This window comes from Coregonus clupeaformis, chromosome 26, assembly GCF_020615455.1.
Source record: "Coregonus clupeaformis isolate EN_2021a chromosome 26, ASM2061545v1, whole genome shotgun sequence".
In the NCBI taxonomy this organism is placed as follows: Eukaryota; Metazoa; Chordata; class Actinopteri; order Salmoniformes; family Salmonidae; genus Coregonus; species Coregonus clupeaformis.
The window spans coordinates 34760790-34776991 of record NC_059217.1 but is presented as its reverse complement, the minus strand read 5'-3'; the positions used below and the strand labels follow the sequence as shown (position 1 = coordinate 34776991).

General features: G+C 43.7%; 1 protein-coding gene across 13 annotated transcripts in view; it reads left to right on the top strand.

Moving 5' to 3' along the window:
- The window catches only part of LOC121540688 (tight junction protein ZO-1), a 173326-nt gene that overhangs the window by 127952 nt on the left and 29172 nt on the right, over positions 1–16202 (top strand). For all 13 annotated transcript variants that reach the window (XM_041849721.2, XM_041849720.2, XM_041849711.2 and 10 more), the window contains 6 exons: positions 5521–5671; positions 9873–9981; positions 10744–10963; positions 13275–13459; positions 14960–15055; positions 15890–15972. In XM_041849721.2, the coding sequence (XP_041705655.2) occupies positions 5521–5671; positions 9873–9981; positions 10744–10963; positions 13275–13459; positions 14960–15055; positions 15890–15972 (844 nt within the window). The remainder of the gene's footprint in view (positions 1–5520; positions 5672–9872; positions 9982–10743; positions 10964–13274; positions 13460–14959; positions 15056–15889; positions 15973–16202) is intronic.

Sequence of the window (16202 nt, the reverse complement as noted above, 5' to 3'; positions counted from 1 at the left end):
GGTATGTAGAAGTATCTGTTCACCTGTCTCAAACAGCATCCTACGGTATGTAGAAGGATCTGTTCACCTGTCTCAAACAGCATCCTACGGTATGTAGAAGGATCTGTTCACCTGTCTCTAACAGCATCCTACGGTATGTAGAAGTATCTGTTCACCTGTCTCAAACAGTATCCTACGGTATGTAGAAGGATCTGTTCACCTGTCTCAAACAGTATCCTACGGTATGTAGAAGTATCTGTTCATCTGTCTCTAACAGCATCCTACGGTATGTAGAAGTATCTGTTCACCTGTCTCAAACAGCATCCTACGGTGTGTAGAAGGATCTGTTCACCTGTCTCAAACAGTATCCTACGGTATGTAGAAGTATCTGTTCACCTGTCTCTAACAACATCCTACGGTATGTAGAAGGATCTGTTCACCTGTCTCAAACAGCATCCTACGGTATGTAGAAGGATCTGTTCACCTGTCTCTAACAGCATCCTACAGTATGTAGAAGTATCTGTTCACCTGTCTCTAACAGCATCCTACGGTATGTAGAAGTATCTGTTCACCTGTCTCAAACAGTATCCTACGGTATGTAGAAGGATCTGTTCACCTGTCTGAAACAGTATCCTACGGTATGTAGAAGTATCTGTTCACCTGTCTCTAACAGTATCCTACAGTATGTAGAAGTATCTTTTCACCTGTCCTGGGGCGCTGCACTGCAGCTTGAACCTGTGCTTGTCTCAGCTGTATGTGTGATGTGTTCTGTCTGGTGGGTTGAGAATGGCGCAGAAGACACATTTGCATTGTTTGTTGTAAGTAATGGACAATAAAGTTGTATTGTCACTAACAGTAACTCCTTCAACCTCCTGCCCTGCTCCATATTATGACTATATAACGTTTAAACTTCACTGATCTTTGGCAGGTGACATCATAGAATTTGAATAGAAGGGACAAAGCTCATCAGACCTCTGACTTCAATGTGAATAGCCATTCTAGAAAGTGTATTTCTATGGGGGATACTCCTTATTTCAAACAACGTAAATATCACAGAGTGGGCCTTTACCTGTCTTTAACAGTCTTTAACTGTCTGTCTTTAACTGTTTAACTGTTTAACTGTCTTTAACTGTCTTTAACTGTTTAACTGTCTAACTGTCTTTATTTGTCTAACTGTCTAACTGTCTTTAACTGTCTAACTGTCTTTAACGGTCTGTAACTGTCTTTAACTGTTTAACTGTCTTTAACTGTCTGTAACTCTTTAACTGCCTTTAACTGTCTGTAACTGTCTAACTGTCTTTAACTGTGTGTCTGTCTGTAACTGTCTAACTGTCTAAATGTCTTTAACTGTCTAACTGTCTCTAAATGTCTTTAACTGTCTAACTGTCTAACTGTCTGTAACTGTCTTTAATGTCTAACTGTCTGTCTAACTGTCTAACTGTCTGTAACTGTCTTTAACTGTCTAACTGTCTAACTGTCTGTAACTGTCTAACTGTATTTAACTGTCTAACTGTCTAACTGTCTTTAACTGCCTTTAACTGTCTGTAACTGTCTAACTGTCTTTAACTGTTTAACTGTCTAACTGTCTTTAACTGTGTGTCTGTAACTGTCTAACTGTCTAAATGTCTTTAACTGTCTAACTGTCTCTAAATGTCTTTAACTGTCTGTAACTGTCTAACTGTCTAGCTGTCTGTAACTGTCTTTAACGTCTAACTGTCTGTCTAACTGTCTGTAACTGTCTAACTGTCTGTAACTGTCTTTAACTGTTTAACTGTCTTTAACTGTTTAACTGTCTTTAACTGTCTAACTGCCTGTAACTGTCTGTAACTGTCTTTAACCGTCTAACTGTCTAACTGTCTGTGACTGTCTAACTGTCTTTAACTGTCTGTAACTGTCTAACTGTCTTTAACTGTTTAACTGTCTAACTGTCTTTAACTGTGTGTCTGTCTGTAACTGTCTAAATGTCTTTAACTGTCTTTAAATGTCTAACTGTCTGTAACTGTCTAACTGTCTGTAACTGTCTTTAACGTCTAACTGTCTGTCTAACTGTCTAACTGTCTGTAACTGTCTTTAGCTGTTTAACTGTCTCTAACTGTCTAACTGTCTAACTGTCTGTAACTGTCTAACTGTCTAACTGCCTTTAACTGCCTTTAACTGTCTGTAACTGTCTAACTGTCTTTAACTGTTTAACTGTCTAACTGTCTTTAACTGTGTGTCTGTCTGTAACTGTCTAACTGTCTAAATGTCTTTAACTGTCTAACTGTCTCTAAATGTCTTTAACTGTCTGTAACTGTCTAACTGTCTAACTGTCTGTAACTGTCTTTAACGTCTAACTGTCTGTCTAACTGTCTGTAACTGTCTAACTGTCTGTAACTGTCTTTAACTGTCTTTAACTGTCTAACTGTCTGTAACTGTCTGTAACTGTCTGTAACTGTCTGTAACTGTCTTTAACCGTCTAACTGTCTAACTGTCTAACTGTCTGTGACTGTCTAACTGTCTTTAACTGTCTGTGACTGTCTAACTGTCTTTAACTGTTTAACTGTCTAACTCTCTTTAACTGTGTGTCTGTCTGTAACTGTCTAACTGTCTAAATGTCTTTAACTGTCTAACTGTCTCTAAATGTCTTTAACTGTCTAACTGTCTGTAACTGTCTAACTGTCTGTAACTGTCTTTAACTGTTTAACTGTCTTTAACTGTTTAACTGTCTAACTGTCTTTAACTGTCTGTAACTGTCTGTAACTGTCTAACTGTCTTTAACTGTCTGTAACTGTCTAACTGTCTGTAACTGTCTGTAACTGTCTTTAACGGTCTAACTGCTTTAACTGTCTAACTGTCTTTAACCGTCTAACTGTCTTTAACCGTCTAACTGTCTAACTGTCTTTAACTGTCTGTAACTGTCTTTAACGGTCTAACTGCTTTAACTGTCTAACTGTCTGTAACTGTCTTTAACGGTCTAACTGCTTTAACTGTCTAACTGTCTGTAACTGTCTTTAACGGTCTAACTGCTTTAACTGTCTAACTGTCTTTAACTGTCTGTAACTGTGGTCCTCTGTAGCTCCTCTGTAGCTCAGCTGGTAGAGCACGGCGCTTGTAACGCCAAGGTAGTGGGTTTGAACCCCGGGACCACCCATACACAAAAAAAAATATGTATGCACGCATGACTGTAAGTCGCTTTGGATAAAAGCGTCTGCTAAATGGCATATTATTATTATTATTATATTATAACTGTCTGTATTTAACTGTCTAACTGTCTTTAACTGTCTAACTGTCTGTAACTGTCTTTAACTGTCTAACTGTCTTTAACTGTCTGTAACTGTCTAACTGTCTTTAACTGTGTGTCTGTCTAACTGTCTAACTGTCTAAATGTCTTTAACTGTCTAACTGTCTCTAAATGTCTTTAACTGTCTGTAACTGTCTAACTGTCTAACTGTCTGTAACTGTCTTTAACGTCTAACTGTCTGTCTAACTGTCTGTAACTGTCTAACTGTCTTTAACTGTTTAACTGTCTTTAACTGTCTAACTGCCTGTAACTGTCTGTAACTGTCTTTAACCGTCTAACTGTCTAACTGTCTAACTGTCTGTGACTGTCTAACTGTCTTTAACTGTCTGTAACTGTCTAACTGTCTTTAACTGTTTAACTGTCTAACTGTCTTTAACTGTGTGTCTGTCTGTAACTGTCTAAATGTCTTTAACTGTCTAACTGTCTCTAAATGTCTTTAACTGTCTGTAACTGTCTAACTGTCTGTAACTGTCTTTAATGTCTAACTGTCTGTCTAACTGTCTAACTGTCTGTAACTGTCTTTAACTGTTTAACTGTCTCTAACTGTCTAACTGTCTAACTGTCTGTAACTGTCTAACTGTCTAACTGCCTTTAACTGTCTGTAACTGTCTAACTGTCTTTAACTGTTTAACTGTCTAACTGTCTTTAACTGTGTGTCTGTCTGTAACTGTCTAACTGTCTAAATGTCTTTAACTGTCTAACTGTCTCTAAATGTCTTTAACTGTCTGTAACTGTCTAACTGTCTGTAACTGTCTTTAACGTCTAACTGTCTGTCTAACTGTCTGTAACTGTCTAACTGTCTGTAACTGTCTTTAACTGTTTAACTGTCTTTAACTGTCTAACTGTCTGTAACTGTCTTTAACCGTCTAACTGTCTAACCGTCTAACTGTCTGTGACTGTCTAACTGTCTTTAACTGTCTGTGACTGTCTAACTGTCTTTAACTGTCTAACTGTCTTTAACTGTGTGTCTGTCTGTAACTGTCTAACTGTCTAAATGTCTTTAACTGTCTAACTGTCTCTAAATGTTTTTAACTGTCTGTAACTGTCTAACTGTCTGTAACTGTCTTTAACTCTTTAACTGTCTTTAACTGTCTAACTGTCTGTAACTGTCTGTAACTGTCTAACTGTCTAACTGTCTTTAACGGTCTAACTGCTTTAACTGTCTAACTGTCTGTAACTGTCTAACTGTCTTTAACTGTCTGTAACTGTCTTTAACTGTCTAACTGTCTGTAACTGTCTGTAACTGTCTTTAACGGTCTAACTGTTTTAACTGTCTAACTGTCTTTAACCGTCTAACTGTCTTTAACCATCTAACTGTCTAACTGTCTTTAACTGTCTGTAACTGTTTTAACTGTTTAACTGTCTTTAACTGTCTAACTGTCTGTAACTGTCTAACTGTCTTTAACGGTCTAACTGCTTTAACTGTCTAACTGTCTGTAACTGTCTTTAACGGTCTAACTGCTTTAACTGTCTAACTGTCTGTAACTGTCTTTAACGGTCTAACTGCTTTAACTGTCTAACTGTCTTTAACTGTCTGTAACTGTGGTCCTCTGTAGCTCCTCTGTAGCTCAGCTGGTAGAGCACGGCGCTTGTAACGCCAAGGTAGTGGGTTTGAACCCCGGGACCACCCATACACAAAAAAAAATATGTATGCACGCATGACTGTAAGTCGCTTTGGATAAAAGCGTCTGCTAAATGGCATATTATTATTATTATATTATAACTGTCTGTATTTAACTGTCTAACTGTCTTTAACTGTCTAACTGTCTTTAACTGTCTGTAACTGTCTAACTGTCTTTAACTGTCTAACTGTCTTTAACTGTCTTTAACTGTCTAACTGTCTTTAACTGTCTTTAACTGTCTAACTGTCTTTAACTGTCTAACTGTCTTTAACTGTCTAACTGTCTTTAACTGTCTTTAACTGTCTTTAGCTGTCTAACTGTCTTTAACTGTCTAACTGTCTTTAACTGTCTTTAACTGTCTAACTGTCTTTAACTGTCTTTAACTGTCTAACTGTCTTTAACTGTCTAACTGTCTTTAACTGTCTAACTGTCTTTAACTGTCTAACTGTCTTTAACTGTCTGTAACTGTCTGTAACTGTCTTTTCCCTCTCCCCATCCCATCCTGTCCTCTCTCCCATCCTGTCCTCTCTCCCACCCTGTCCTCTCTCCCACCCTGTCCTCTCTCCCACCCCATGTATTCTCTCCCCATTCCACCCCATGTATTCACTCCCCATTCCACCCCATGTACTCACTCCCTAGGCCGAGTATGAAGCTGGTGAAGTTTAAGAAGGGGGAGAGTGTGGGTCTGAGGCTGGCAGGGGGGAACGATGTGGGCATCTTTGTAGCAGGAGTCCTGGAGGATAGCCCAGCAGCTAAGGAGGGACTGGAGGAGGGGGACCAAATTCTCAGGGTGAGACAAGATACATCAGCAACTACACACTCACTACAGCCACACTAAGGTTGTCGGTTCAATTTCCACAGGGATCACATGCACAATGTATGCACTCCGCTGTACTGTGTAAATTGCTTAGGATAAAATAGCTTGTTGTGTAATATGATCCTCATCTAAATGACATGCTGTGTAGCCCAACGTGTTAGTGAAGGCCTACACAAATTGAATCAATGCTAGCAGCTACTGAATTTCACTGCACAGAAATCCAATATTAGTTGCCACTGGAATTGAAGAAAGACACAAAAAAAAGGTGATGATGCATACACTAGCAAATATGTATTAACACTGTAAACTGACAGCCTAAACACCAATAAGACGCTACAGGGGATACCACAGTAAACTGACAGCCTAAACACCAATAAGACGCTACAGGGGATACCACAGTAAACTGACAGCCTAAACACCAATAAGACGCTACAGGGGATACCACAGTAAACTGACAGCCTAAACACCAATAAGACGCTACAGGGGATACCACAGTAAACTGACAGCCTAAACACCAATAAGACGCTACAGGGGATACCACAGTAAACTGACAGCCTAAACACCAATAAGACGCTACAGGGGATACCACAGTAAACTGACAACCTAAACACCAATAAGACGCTACAGGGGATACCACAGTAAACTGACAGCCTAAACACCAATAAGACGCTACAGGGGATACCACAGTAAACTGACAGCCTAAACACCAATAAGACGCTACAGGGGATACCACAGTAAACTGACAGCCTAAACACCAACAAGACGCTACAGGGGATACCACAGTAAACTGACAGCCTAAACACCAATAAGACGCTACAGGGGATACCACAGTAAACTGACAGCCTAAACACCAATAAGACGCTACAGGGGATACCACAGTAAACTGACAGCCTAAACACCAATAAGACGCTACAGGGGATACCACAGTAAACTGACAGCCTAAACACCAATAAGACGCTACAGGGGATACCACAGTAAACTGACAGCCTAAACACCAATAAGACGCTACATGGGATACCACAGTAAACTGACAGCCTAAACACCAATAAGACGCTACAGGGGATACCACAGTAAACTGACAGCCTAAACACCAATAAGACGCTACAGGGGGATACCACAGTAAACTGACAGCCTAAACACCAATAAGACGCTACAGGGGATACCACAGTAAACTGACAGCCTAAACACCAATAAGACGCTACAGGGGGATACCACAGTAAACTGACAGCCTAAACACCAATAAGACGCTACAGGGGATACCACAGTAAACTGACAGCCTAAACACCAATAAGACGCTACAGGGGGATACCACAGTAAACTGACAGCCTAAACACCAACAAGACGCTACAGGGGATACCACAGTAAACTGACAGCCTAAACACCAATAAGACGCTACAGGGGATACCACAGTAAACTGACAGCCTAAACACCAATAAGACGCTACAGGGGATACCACAGTAAACTGACAGCCTAAACACCAATAAGACGCTACAGGGGATACCACAGTAAACTGACAGCCTAAACGCCAATAAGACGCTACAGGGGATACCACAGTAAACTGACAGCCTAAACACCAATAAGACGCTACATGGGATACCACAGTAAACTGACAGCCTAAACACCAATAAGACGCTACAGGGGATACCACAGTAAACTGACAGCCTAAACACCAATAAGACGCTACAGGGGATACCACAGTAAACTGACAGCCTAAACACCAATAAGACGCTACAGGGGATACCACAGTAAACTGACAGCCTAAACACCAATAAGACGCTACAGGGGATACCACAGTAAACTGACAGCCTAAACACCAATAAGACGCTACAGGGGATACCACAGTAAACTGACAGCCTAAACACCAATAAGACGCTACAGGGGATACCACAGTAAACTGACAGCCTAAACACCAATAAGACGCTACAGGGGATACCACAGTAAACTGACAGCCTAAACACCAATAAGACGCTACAGGGGATACCACAGTAAACTGACAGCCTAAACACCAATAAGACGCTACAGGGGATACCACAGTAAACTGACAGCCTAAACACCAATAAGACGCTACAGGGGATACCACAGTAAACTGACAGCCTAAACACCAATAAGACGCTACAGGCGATACCACTGTAAACTGACAGCCTAAACACCAATAAGACGCTACAGGGGATACCACAGTAAACTGACAGCCTAAACACCAATAAGACGCTACAGGGGATACCACAGTAAACTGACAGCCTATATAACAACAAGACGCTACAGGGGATACCACAGTAAACTGACAGCCTAAACACCAATAAGACGCTACAGGGGATACCACAGTAAACTGACAGCCTAAACACCAATAAGACGCTACAGGGGATACCACAGTAAACTGACAGCCTAAACACCAACAAGACGCTACAGGGGATACCACAGTAAACTGACAGCCTAAACACCAATAAGACGCTACAGGGGATACCACAGTAAACTGACAGCCTAAACACCAATAAGACGCTACAGGGGATACCACAGTAAACTGACAGCCTAAACACCAATAAGACGCTACAGGGGATACCACAGTAAACTTACAGCCTAAACACCAATAAGACGCTACAGGGGATACCACAGTAAACTGACAGCCTAAACACCAATAAGACGCTACAGGGGATACCACAGTAAACTGACAGCCTAAACACCAATAAGACGCTACAGGGGATACCACAGTAAACTGACAGCCTAAACACCAATAAGACGCTACAGGGGATACAAATGTATTCTGTTTTTGTGGTTGTTGTTTTTTACAATATGTGGTTAACAGTGTAACGGTAGCAGTGTTTTTACAGGGCCTTGGTTTGTATCTAAAAGGTAGCATCCCAAATGGCAGCCTATTCTCTACATTAGCACACTACTTTTGACCAGAGCGCATAGGGGACGTATCCAAAAGCTTCTCTTCTGTGATTTTTATTAATGGCTTTAAAACAGGCTGCTCTGAGATTCCTGATCGTTTTGGAGTCTGTCTCCTAGCAATGTGCTCTGGGAATCACACAAAAACTTTTCTTTCCTTTCTCTGTTTGGCCCATTTCTCTTCCTCTCCCTCTGAGCTGTATATCTTTTTCTGTTTACACTCCTCCTCCTCCTCCTCCTCCACCCCGTCCTCCTCGTCTCTCTGCCAGTGTAATGTGTAATGGCGTGGATCTTAGTTTACAGTGCAGTAAAACTCTGTCAGGGTTATAGTCACAAGGGGTGATGCTGAAGGATATAGAGGTATAGACCATCAGCACTATTAAAGACATGCTCCGGGAACTTTTGGCAACTACTAAGTATTTTTCAAACCATCTCGTTTTGGGCTGGATGTGTCAATGTGTAGTTCACACATGCAGAATCTATAATCAGAATGATTGTCTTACCTCAATTAGCCACGAAATCCCTTAGTTTGAAAGCAACCGTTTTTCTGTAAGCTGTGCTGCACCATTTTCCCCCCATGTGGGCCAGCCCCCTAGCAATTCGATGTCAACCAATGAGCTTCAGCCCCTCGCCATATGAGTGACAGCTAGAGACTCATCATGCACTCACAGGAAGGAGGCAGGGAGGGAGGGAGGGAGGGATTTTCAGTGACCACTTTTGGCTCATGAGCGCCACTTTCTCTAAAAAGTAAACAAAAGTACCGGAGAATCTCTTTAACACTGATGGTGTGTAAACATTTAGACAGGTAGACCATCAGCACTATTAACCAGAGCTGAAATGTGTGTTAGCGACGGTGTAGACCATCAGCACTATTAACCAGAGCTGAAATGTGTGTTAGCGACGGTGTAGACCATCAGCACTATTAACCAGAGCTGAAATGTGTGTTAGCGACGGTGTACTATATGGCAGTTCTGTCACGGCATACATTTCGTAAGTGTGTGTGTTCCCTGGGGGAATTGAATCCACAACCTTTCCCCAGGTCACGAGTGAACACTTCAGATGTCCTCGAGGCTTTCCAAGGCTACATATTCAACAGGATAACAAGAAGGATGTTGTGTTGTTGTGGTGGTATCATCCGTTGTGGACTGTAGATTCCACAACAACACAACATTGAAGCTACCTACTCACTTCATCCCTTTGGTACATATGGCCACAAAAACGTTCAACAAAGTAAAATAATAATTTGGAATAACTGAATAACACATCTCCCTTCCCTCCATGTTTCCAGGTTAATAATGTGGATTTTGCTAATATAATCAGAGAAGAGGCAGTGCTGTTTCTCCTTGACCTCCCTAAAGGTGAAGAGGTCACCATCCTGGCCCAGAAGAAGAAGGATGGTGAGTACAGGAGGAGGAGAGGAAACTGGTTGAACTGGTCCCCTTCACTCCCTCCCCTCCCCCACTCATTAGAGCACCCTTCACTCCCTCCCCTCCCCCACTCATTAGAGCACCCTTCACTCCCTCCCCTCCCCCACTCATTAGAGCACCCTTCAGTATATGCAGATCTGAAGGGTCTGGATAGGTACAGTATAGTCCGTTTAGGGGTGGAGCTTTCACCATACTACTTCCACTTAACAGACCTCCAATCACATGATTAGGGCCGAGGTAAGGGGAGGGAAGTGAACTGGGCCGGTTGAACGACCATCATCAGAGATGCATCTCTATTGGGCTTCTCTCCTTCCTCTGCCTCTGACTCTGACTCTGACTCGGTCTCTGACTCGGTCTCGGTTTCTGACTCTGACTGGCTCTGTTTCTGACTGGCTCTGTTTCTGACTCTGTCTCTGACTCTGTCTCGGTCGTTGACTCTGACTGGCTCCGACTCTGTCTCTGTCTCTGACTCAGACTCTGACTCGGTCTCGGTCTCGGTTTCTGACTCTTGACTGGCTCTGTTTCTGACTGGCTCTGTTTCTGACTCTGACTGGCTCTGCCTCTGTCTCTGCCTCTGCCTCTGTCTCTGACTCTGTCTCTGACTCTGTCTCTGACTCTGACTGGCTCTGTCTCTGTCTCTGACTCTGACTGGCTCTGTCTCTGACTCTGTCTCGGTCGTTGACTCTGACTGGCTCCGACTCTGTCTCTGTCTCTGACTGTGTTCTGCTCCAGTGTACCGGCGGATCGTGGAGTCTGATGTGGGCGACTCGTTCTACATCCGGACCCACTTTGAGTATGAGAAGGAGTCTCCGTACGGCCTGAGCTTCAACAAGGGAGAGGTGTTCAGAGTGGTGGACACCCTGTACAACGGCAAGCTGGGCTCCTGGCTGGCCATCCGCATCGGGAAGAACCACCAGGAGGTGGAGAGAGGCATCATACCTAACAAGAACAGGTGATGATGACGCGCTCTTCTTCTTCTTCTTCTTCTTCTTCTTCTTCTTCTTCTTCTTCTTCTTCTTCTTCTTCTTCTTCTTCTTCTTCTTCTTCTTCTTCTTCTTCTTCTTCTTCTTCTTCTTCTTCTTCTTCTTCTTCTTCTTCTTCTTCTTCTTCTTCTTCTTCTTCTTCTTCTTCTTCTTCTTCAGTCCTTCCCATTTGGCTCCTCTAGGTGTTTGTATCTGCAAGCCATAATGATGTTGAGTTCTCACAGAAATCAAAGTTCTCACAGAAGTCAGTTTGTTTATTTGAAAAGAGAACGTGTTCCATATAACTTACCTGGTTAAGACAATAATATAAATATATTAAAAATAATAGGGGAACAAGATTTACACTGGTCACAATTTATCATAACAATGTTAATGTCACGTTGTCCTCTCATAGCTTTAACCACATTTGTTATGATTATCATTGTAAGTGCCTCTGTGTTGGCAGTATTGACGTTAGCCATGCCAAGTGTACTGGACACAGTCACAGACACATGAAAGCCCTTTAGAGGTGTCCACCAAGAGCTCTGTCTGTCCCTCTCATTCTCCTGAGTAGAAAATAAACTACAGCACGGGTGATTTTGATGCCCCAAAAATGTCATATTTTTCACAAACATTTCAATCGCAATAGACCTTCATCTGGGCTTTACAGAGAGCTAAATCTCAATAGTCCTTCATCTGGGCTTTACAGAGAGCTAAATCTCAATAGTCCTTCATCTGGGCTTTACAGAGAGCTAAATCTCAATAGTCCTTCATCTGGGCTTTGCAGAGAGCTAAATCTCAATAGTCCTTCATCTGGGCTTTACAGAGAGCTAAATCTCAATAGTCCTTCATCTGGGCTTTACAGAGAGCTAAATCTCAATAGTCCTTCATCTGGGCTTTACAGAGAGCTAAATCTCAATAGTCCTTCATCTGGGCTTTACAGAGAGCTAAATCTCAATAGTCCTTCATCTGGGCTTTACAGAGAGCTAAATCTCAATAGACCTTCATCTGGGCTTTACAGAGAGCTAAATCTCAATAGTCCTTCATCTGGGCTTTACAGAGAGCTAAATCTCAATAGTCCTTCATCTGGGCTTTACAGAGAGCTAAATCTCAATAGTCCTTCATCTGGGCTTTACAGAGAGCTAAATCTCAATAGTCCTTCATCTGGGCTTTACAGAGAGCTAAATCTCAATAGTCCTTCATCTGGGCTTTACAGAGAGCTAAATCTCAATAGTCCTTCATCTGGGCTTTACAGAGAGCTAAATCTCAATAGTCCTTCATCTGGGCTTTACAGAGAGCTAAATCTCAATAGTCCTTCATCTGGGCTTTACAGAGAGCTAAATCTCAATAGTCCTTCATCTGGGCTTTACAGAGAGCTAAATCTCAATAGTCCTTCATCTGGGCTTTACAGAGAGCTAAATCTCAATAGTCCTTCATCTGGGCTTTACAGAGAGCTAAATCTCAATAGTCCTTCATCTGGGCTTTACAGAGAGCTAAATCTCAATAGTCCTTCATCTGGGCTTTACAGAGAGCTAAATCTCAATAGTCCTTCATCTGGGCTTTACAGAGAGCTAAATCTCAATAGACCTTCATCTGGGCTTTACAGAGAGCTAAATCTCAATAGTCCTTCATCTGGGCTTTACAGAGAGCTAAATCTCAATAGTCCTTCATCTGGGCTTTACAGAGAGCTAAATCTCAATAGTCCTTCATCTGGGCTTTACAGAGAGCTAAATCTCAATAGTCCTTCATCTGGGCTTTACAGAGAGCTACATCTCAATAGTCCTTCATCTGGGCTTTACAGAGAGCTACATCTCAATAGTCCTTCATCTGGGCTTTACAGAGAGCTAAATCTCAATAGTCCTTCATCTGGGCTTTACAGAGAGCTAAATCTCAATAGTCCTTCATCTGGGCTTTACAGAGAGCTAAATCTCAATAGACCTTCATCTGGGCTTTACAGAGAGCTAAATCTCAATAGTCCTTCATCTGGGTTTTACAGAGAGCTACATTTTACATTTACATTTTAGTCATTTAGCAGACGCTCTTATCCAGAGCGACTTACAGTTAGTGAGTGCATACATTTATTTTCTCCATATTGGCCCCCCGTGGGAATCGAACCCACAACCCTGGCGTTGCAAGCGCCATTCTCTACCAACTGAGCTACACGGGGCTCAATAGACCTTCATCTGGGTTTTACAGAGAGCTAAATCTCAATAGACCTTCATCCCCAATACAGCATGGTTAGGGTTAGTTATCGAGATAGTTAGTTAGTTATCCAACTCCCTCTCCTCTATCTGTCTCCAGAGCGGAGCAGCTGTCCAGTGTGCAGTACACCCTCCCCAAGACAGCAGGGGGCGACAGGGCTGACTTCTGGAGGTTCAGGGGCCTGAGGAGCTCCAAGAGGAACCTGAGGAAGAGCAGAGAGGACCTGTCGGCCCAGCCCGTACAGACCAAGTTCCCCGCTTACGAGAGGGTGGTGCTGAGAGAGGGTGAGGACCGAGGACTCTGATACTCCTCCCTAACCCCTCCTCTCTAGCCCCTCCTCCCTAGCCCCTCCTCCCTAACCCCTCATCCATAACCCCTCCTCTCTAACCCCTCCTCTCTAGCCCCTCCTCCCTAGCCCCTCATCCATAACCCCTCCTCTCTAGCCCCTCACCCCTCCTCTCTAACTCCTCCTCCCTAACCCCTCCTCCCTAGCCCCTCCTCTCTAACTCCTCCTCCCTAACTCCTCCTCCCTAGCCCCTCCTCTCTAGCCCCTCCTCCCTCCTATCTAACCCCTCCTCCCTAGCCCCTCCTCTCTAACCCCTCCTCTCTAACCCCTCCTCCCTAACCCCTCCTCTCTAACTCCTCCTCCCTAACCCCTCCTCTCTAACTCCTCCGCCCTAACTCCTCCTCCCTAACCCCTCCTCCCTAACCCCTTCTCTCTAGCCCCTCCTCCCTAACCCCTCCTCTCTAGCCCCTCCTCCCTAACCCCTCCTCTCTAGCCCCTCCTCCCTAGCCCCTCCTCTCTAGCCCCTCCTCCCTAGCCCCTCCTCCCTAGCCCCTCCTCTCTAACCCCTCCTCTCTAACCCCTCCTCTCTAGCCCCTCCTCTCTAACCCCTCCTCCCTAACCCCTCCTCCCTAGCCCCTAGCCCCTCCTCCCTAGCCCCTCCTCCCTAGCCCCTCCTCCCTAGCCCCTCCTCCCTAGCCCCTCCTCCCTAGCCCCTCCTCCCTAGCCCCTCCTCCCTAACCCCTCCTCCCTAACTCCTCTTTAGCCCCTCTTCCCTAGCCCCTCCTCCCTAACTCCTTCTCCCTAACTCCTCCTCCCTAACTCCTCCTCCCAAACCCCTCCACCCTAGCCCCGCTGTCTGTGTTTGTCTCTGCCTCTGTCTCTGCCTCTGTCTCTGCCTCTGTCTCTGCCTCTGTCTCTGCCTCTGTCTCTGCCTCTCTCTGTCTCTGCCTCTGTCTCTGCCTCTGTCTCTGTCTCTGACTCTGCCTCTGTCTCTGCCTCTGTCTCTGCCTCTGTCTCTGCCTCTGCCTCTGCCTCTGCCTCTGTCTCTGCCTCTGTCTCTGTCTCTGTCTCTGACTCTGTCTCTGTCTCTGTCTCTGTCTCTGCCTCTGTCTCTGTCTCTGCCTCTGTCTCTGCCTCTGCCTCTGTCTCTGCCTCTGTCTCTGCCTCTGTCTCTGCCTCTGTCTCTGCCTCTGTCTCTGCCTCTGTCTCTGACTCTGTCTCTGCCTCTGTCTCTGACTCTGCCTCTGTCTGTCTATAGTGGTGAGTTTGGAGTGTTTTTTATAAAGGAGAACAGAGCACCGTTTTCGTATTTCATAACAGAGCGCCTACTTTTTGTATTTCTCAGTAAATGTAGAGAGTTGGAAAGGCTATACTAGATTACTGGCTATCAATTGATAGAGGGAAGAACTGCATGCTGGGGTGGGATGCAACGCCACTGCTACGCCACCCTGCCAGTCTGTTCTCTGATGGCCGTTTGTTGGCCTGTGTGTTTGTCCAGCTGGTTTCCTCAGGCCTGTGGTGGTATTTGGACCCATCGCAGATGTGGCACGAGAGAAAATCTCCCGGGAGGAGCCTGATCTGTTTGAGCTTGCAAGTGAGTAACACAGTGTATCAGAATGATGTGCAAGTGAGTAACACAGTGTATCAGAATGATGTGCAAGTGAGTAACACCGTGTATCAGAATGATGTGCAAGTGAGTAACACCGTGTATCAGAATAATGTGCAATTGAGTAACACAGTGTATCAGAATGATGTGCAAGTGAGTAACACAGTGTATCAGAATGATGTGCAAGTGAGTAACACCGTGTATCAGAATGATGTGCAAGTGAGTAACACAGTGTATCAGAATGATGTGCAAGTGAGTAACACCGTGTATCAGAATGATGTGCAAGTGAGTAACACCGTGTATCAGAATGATGTGCAAGTGAGTAACACAGTGTATCAGAATGATGTGCAAGTGAGTAACACAGTGTATCAGAATGATGTGCAAGTGAGTAACACCGTGTATCAGAATGATGTGCAAGTGAGTAACACAGTGTATCAGAATGATGTGCAAGTGAGTAACACCGTGTATCAGAATGATGTGCAAGTGAGTAACACAGTGTATCAGAATGATGTGCAAGTGAGTAACACAGTGTATCAGAATGATGTGCTAGTGAGTAACACAGTGTATCAGAATGATGTGCAAGTGAGTAACACAGTGTATCAGAATGATGTGCTAGTGAGTAACACAGTGTATCAGAATGATGTGCAAGTGAGTAACACAGTGTATCAGAATGATGTGCTAGTGAGTAACACAGTGTATCAGAATGATGTGCTAGTGAGTAACACAGTGTATCAGAATAATGTGCTAGTTTCTGAGCATTCTAGAATGATTAAACTGATTAGAGAACTATGTCATAAAACTGTGCCTTCCCCTGTGTTCCAGAGAGTGAACCTAGAGATGCAGGGACAGACCAGCGTAGTTCAGGAATCATCCGTCTGCACACCATCAAGCAGATCATCGACAGAGTGAGTTTTGAATTTACACAGTCGCTCGTTTCAATAGGACTCATTTTGATTTGAGCAATTAAGGATTTTCTTTTCCACAATTGCATAACTGTTGTGGGTGTTGATGTTCGGTTGAGATATTTTTTGTGATGCGGTCAGAATGACTATTTCAAATGTAGCGTTTGTCCATTGCTATTTCCACTCATGATGAAAAGAGAACTGCCCAGAATAGGATTCACTGGAGTCTGTTG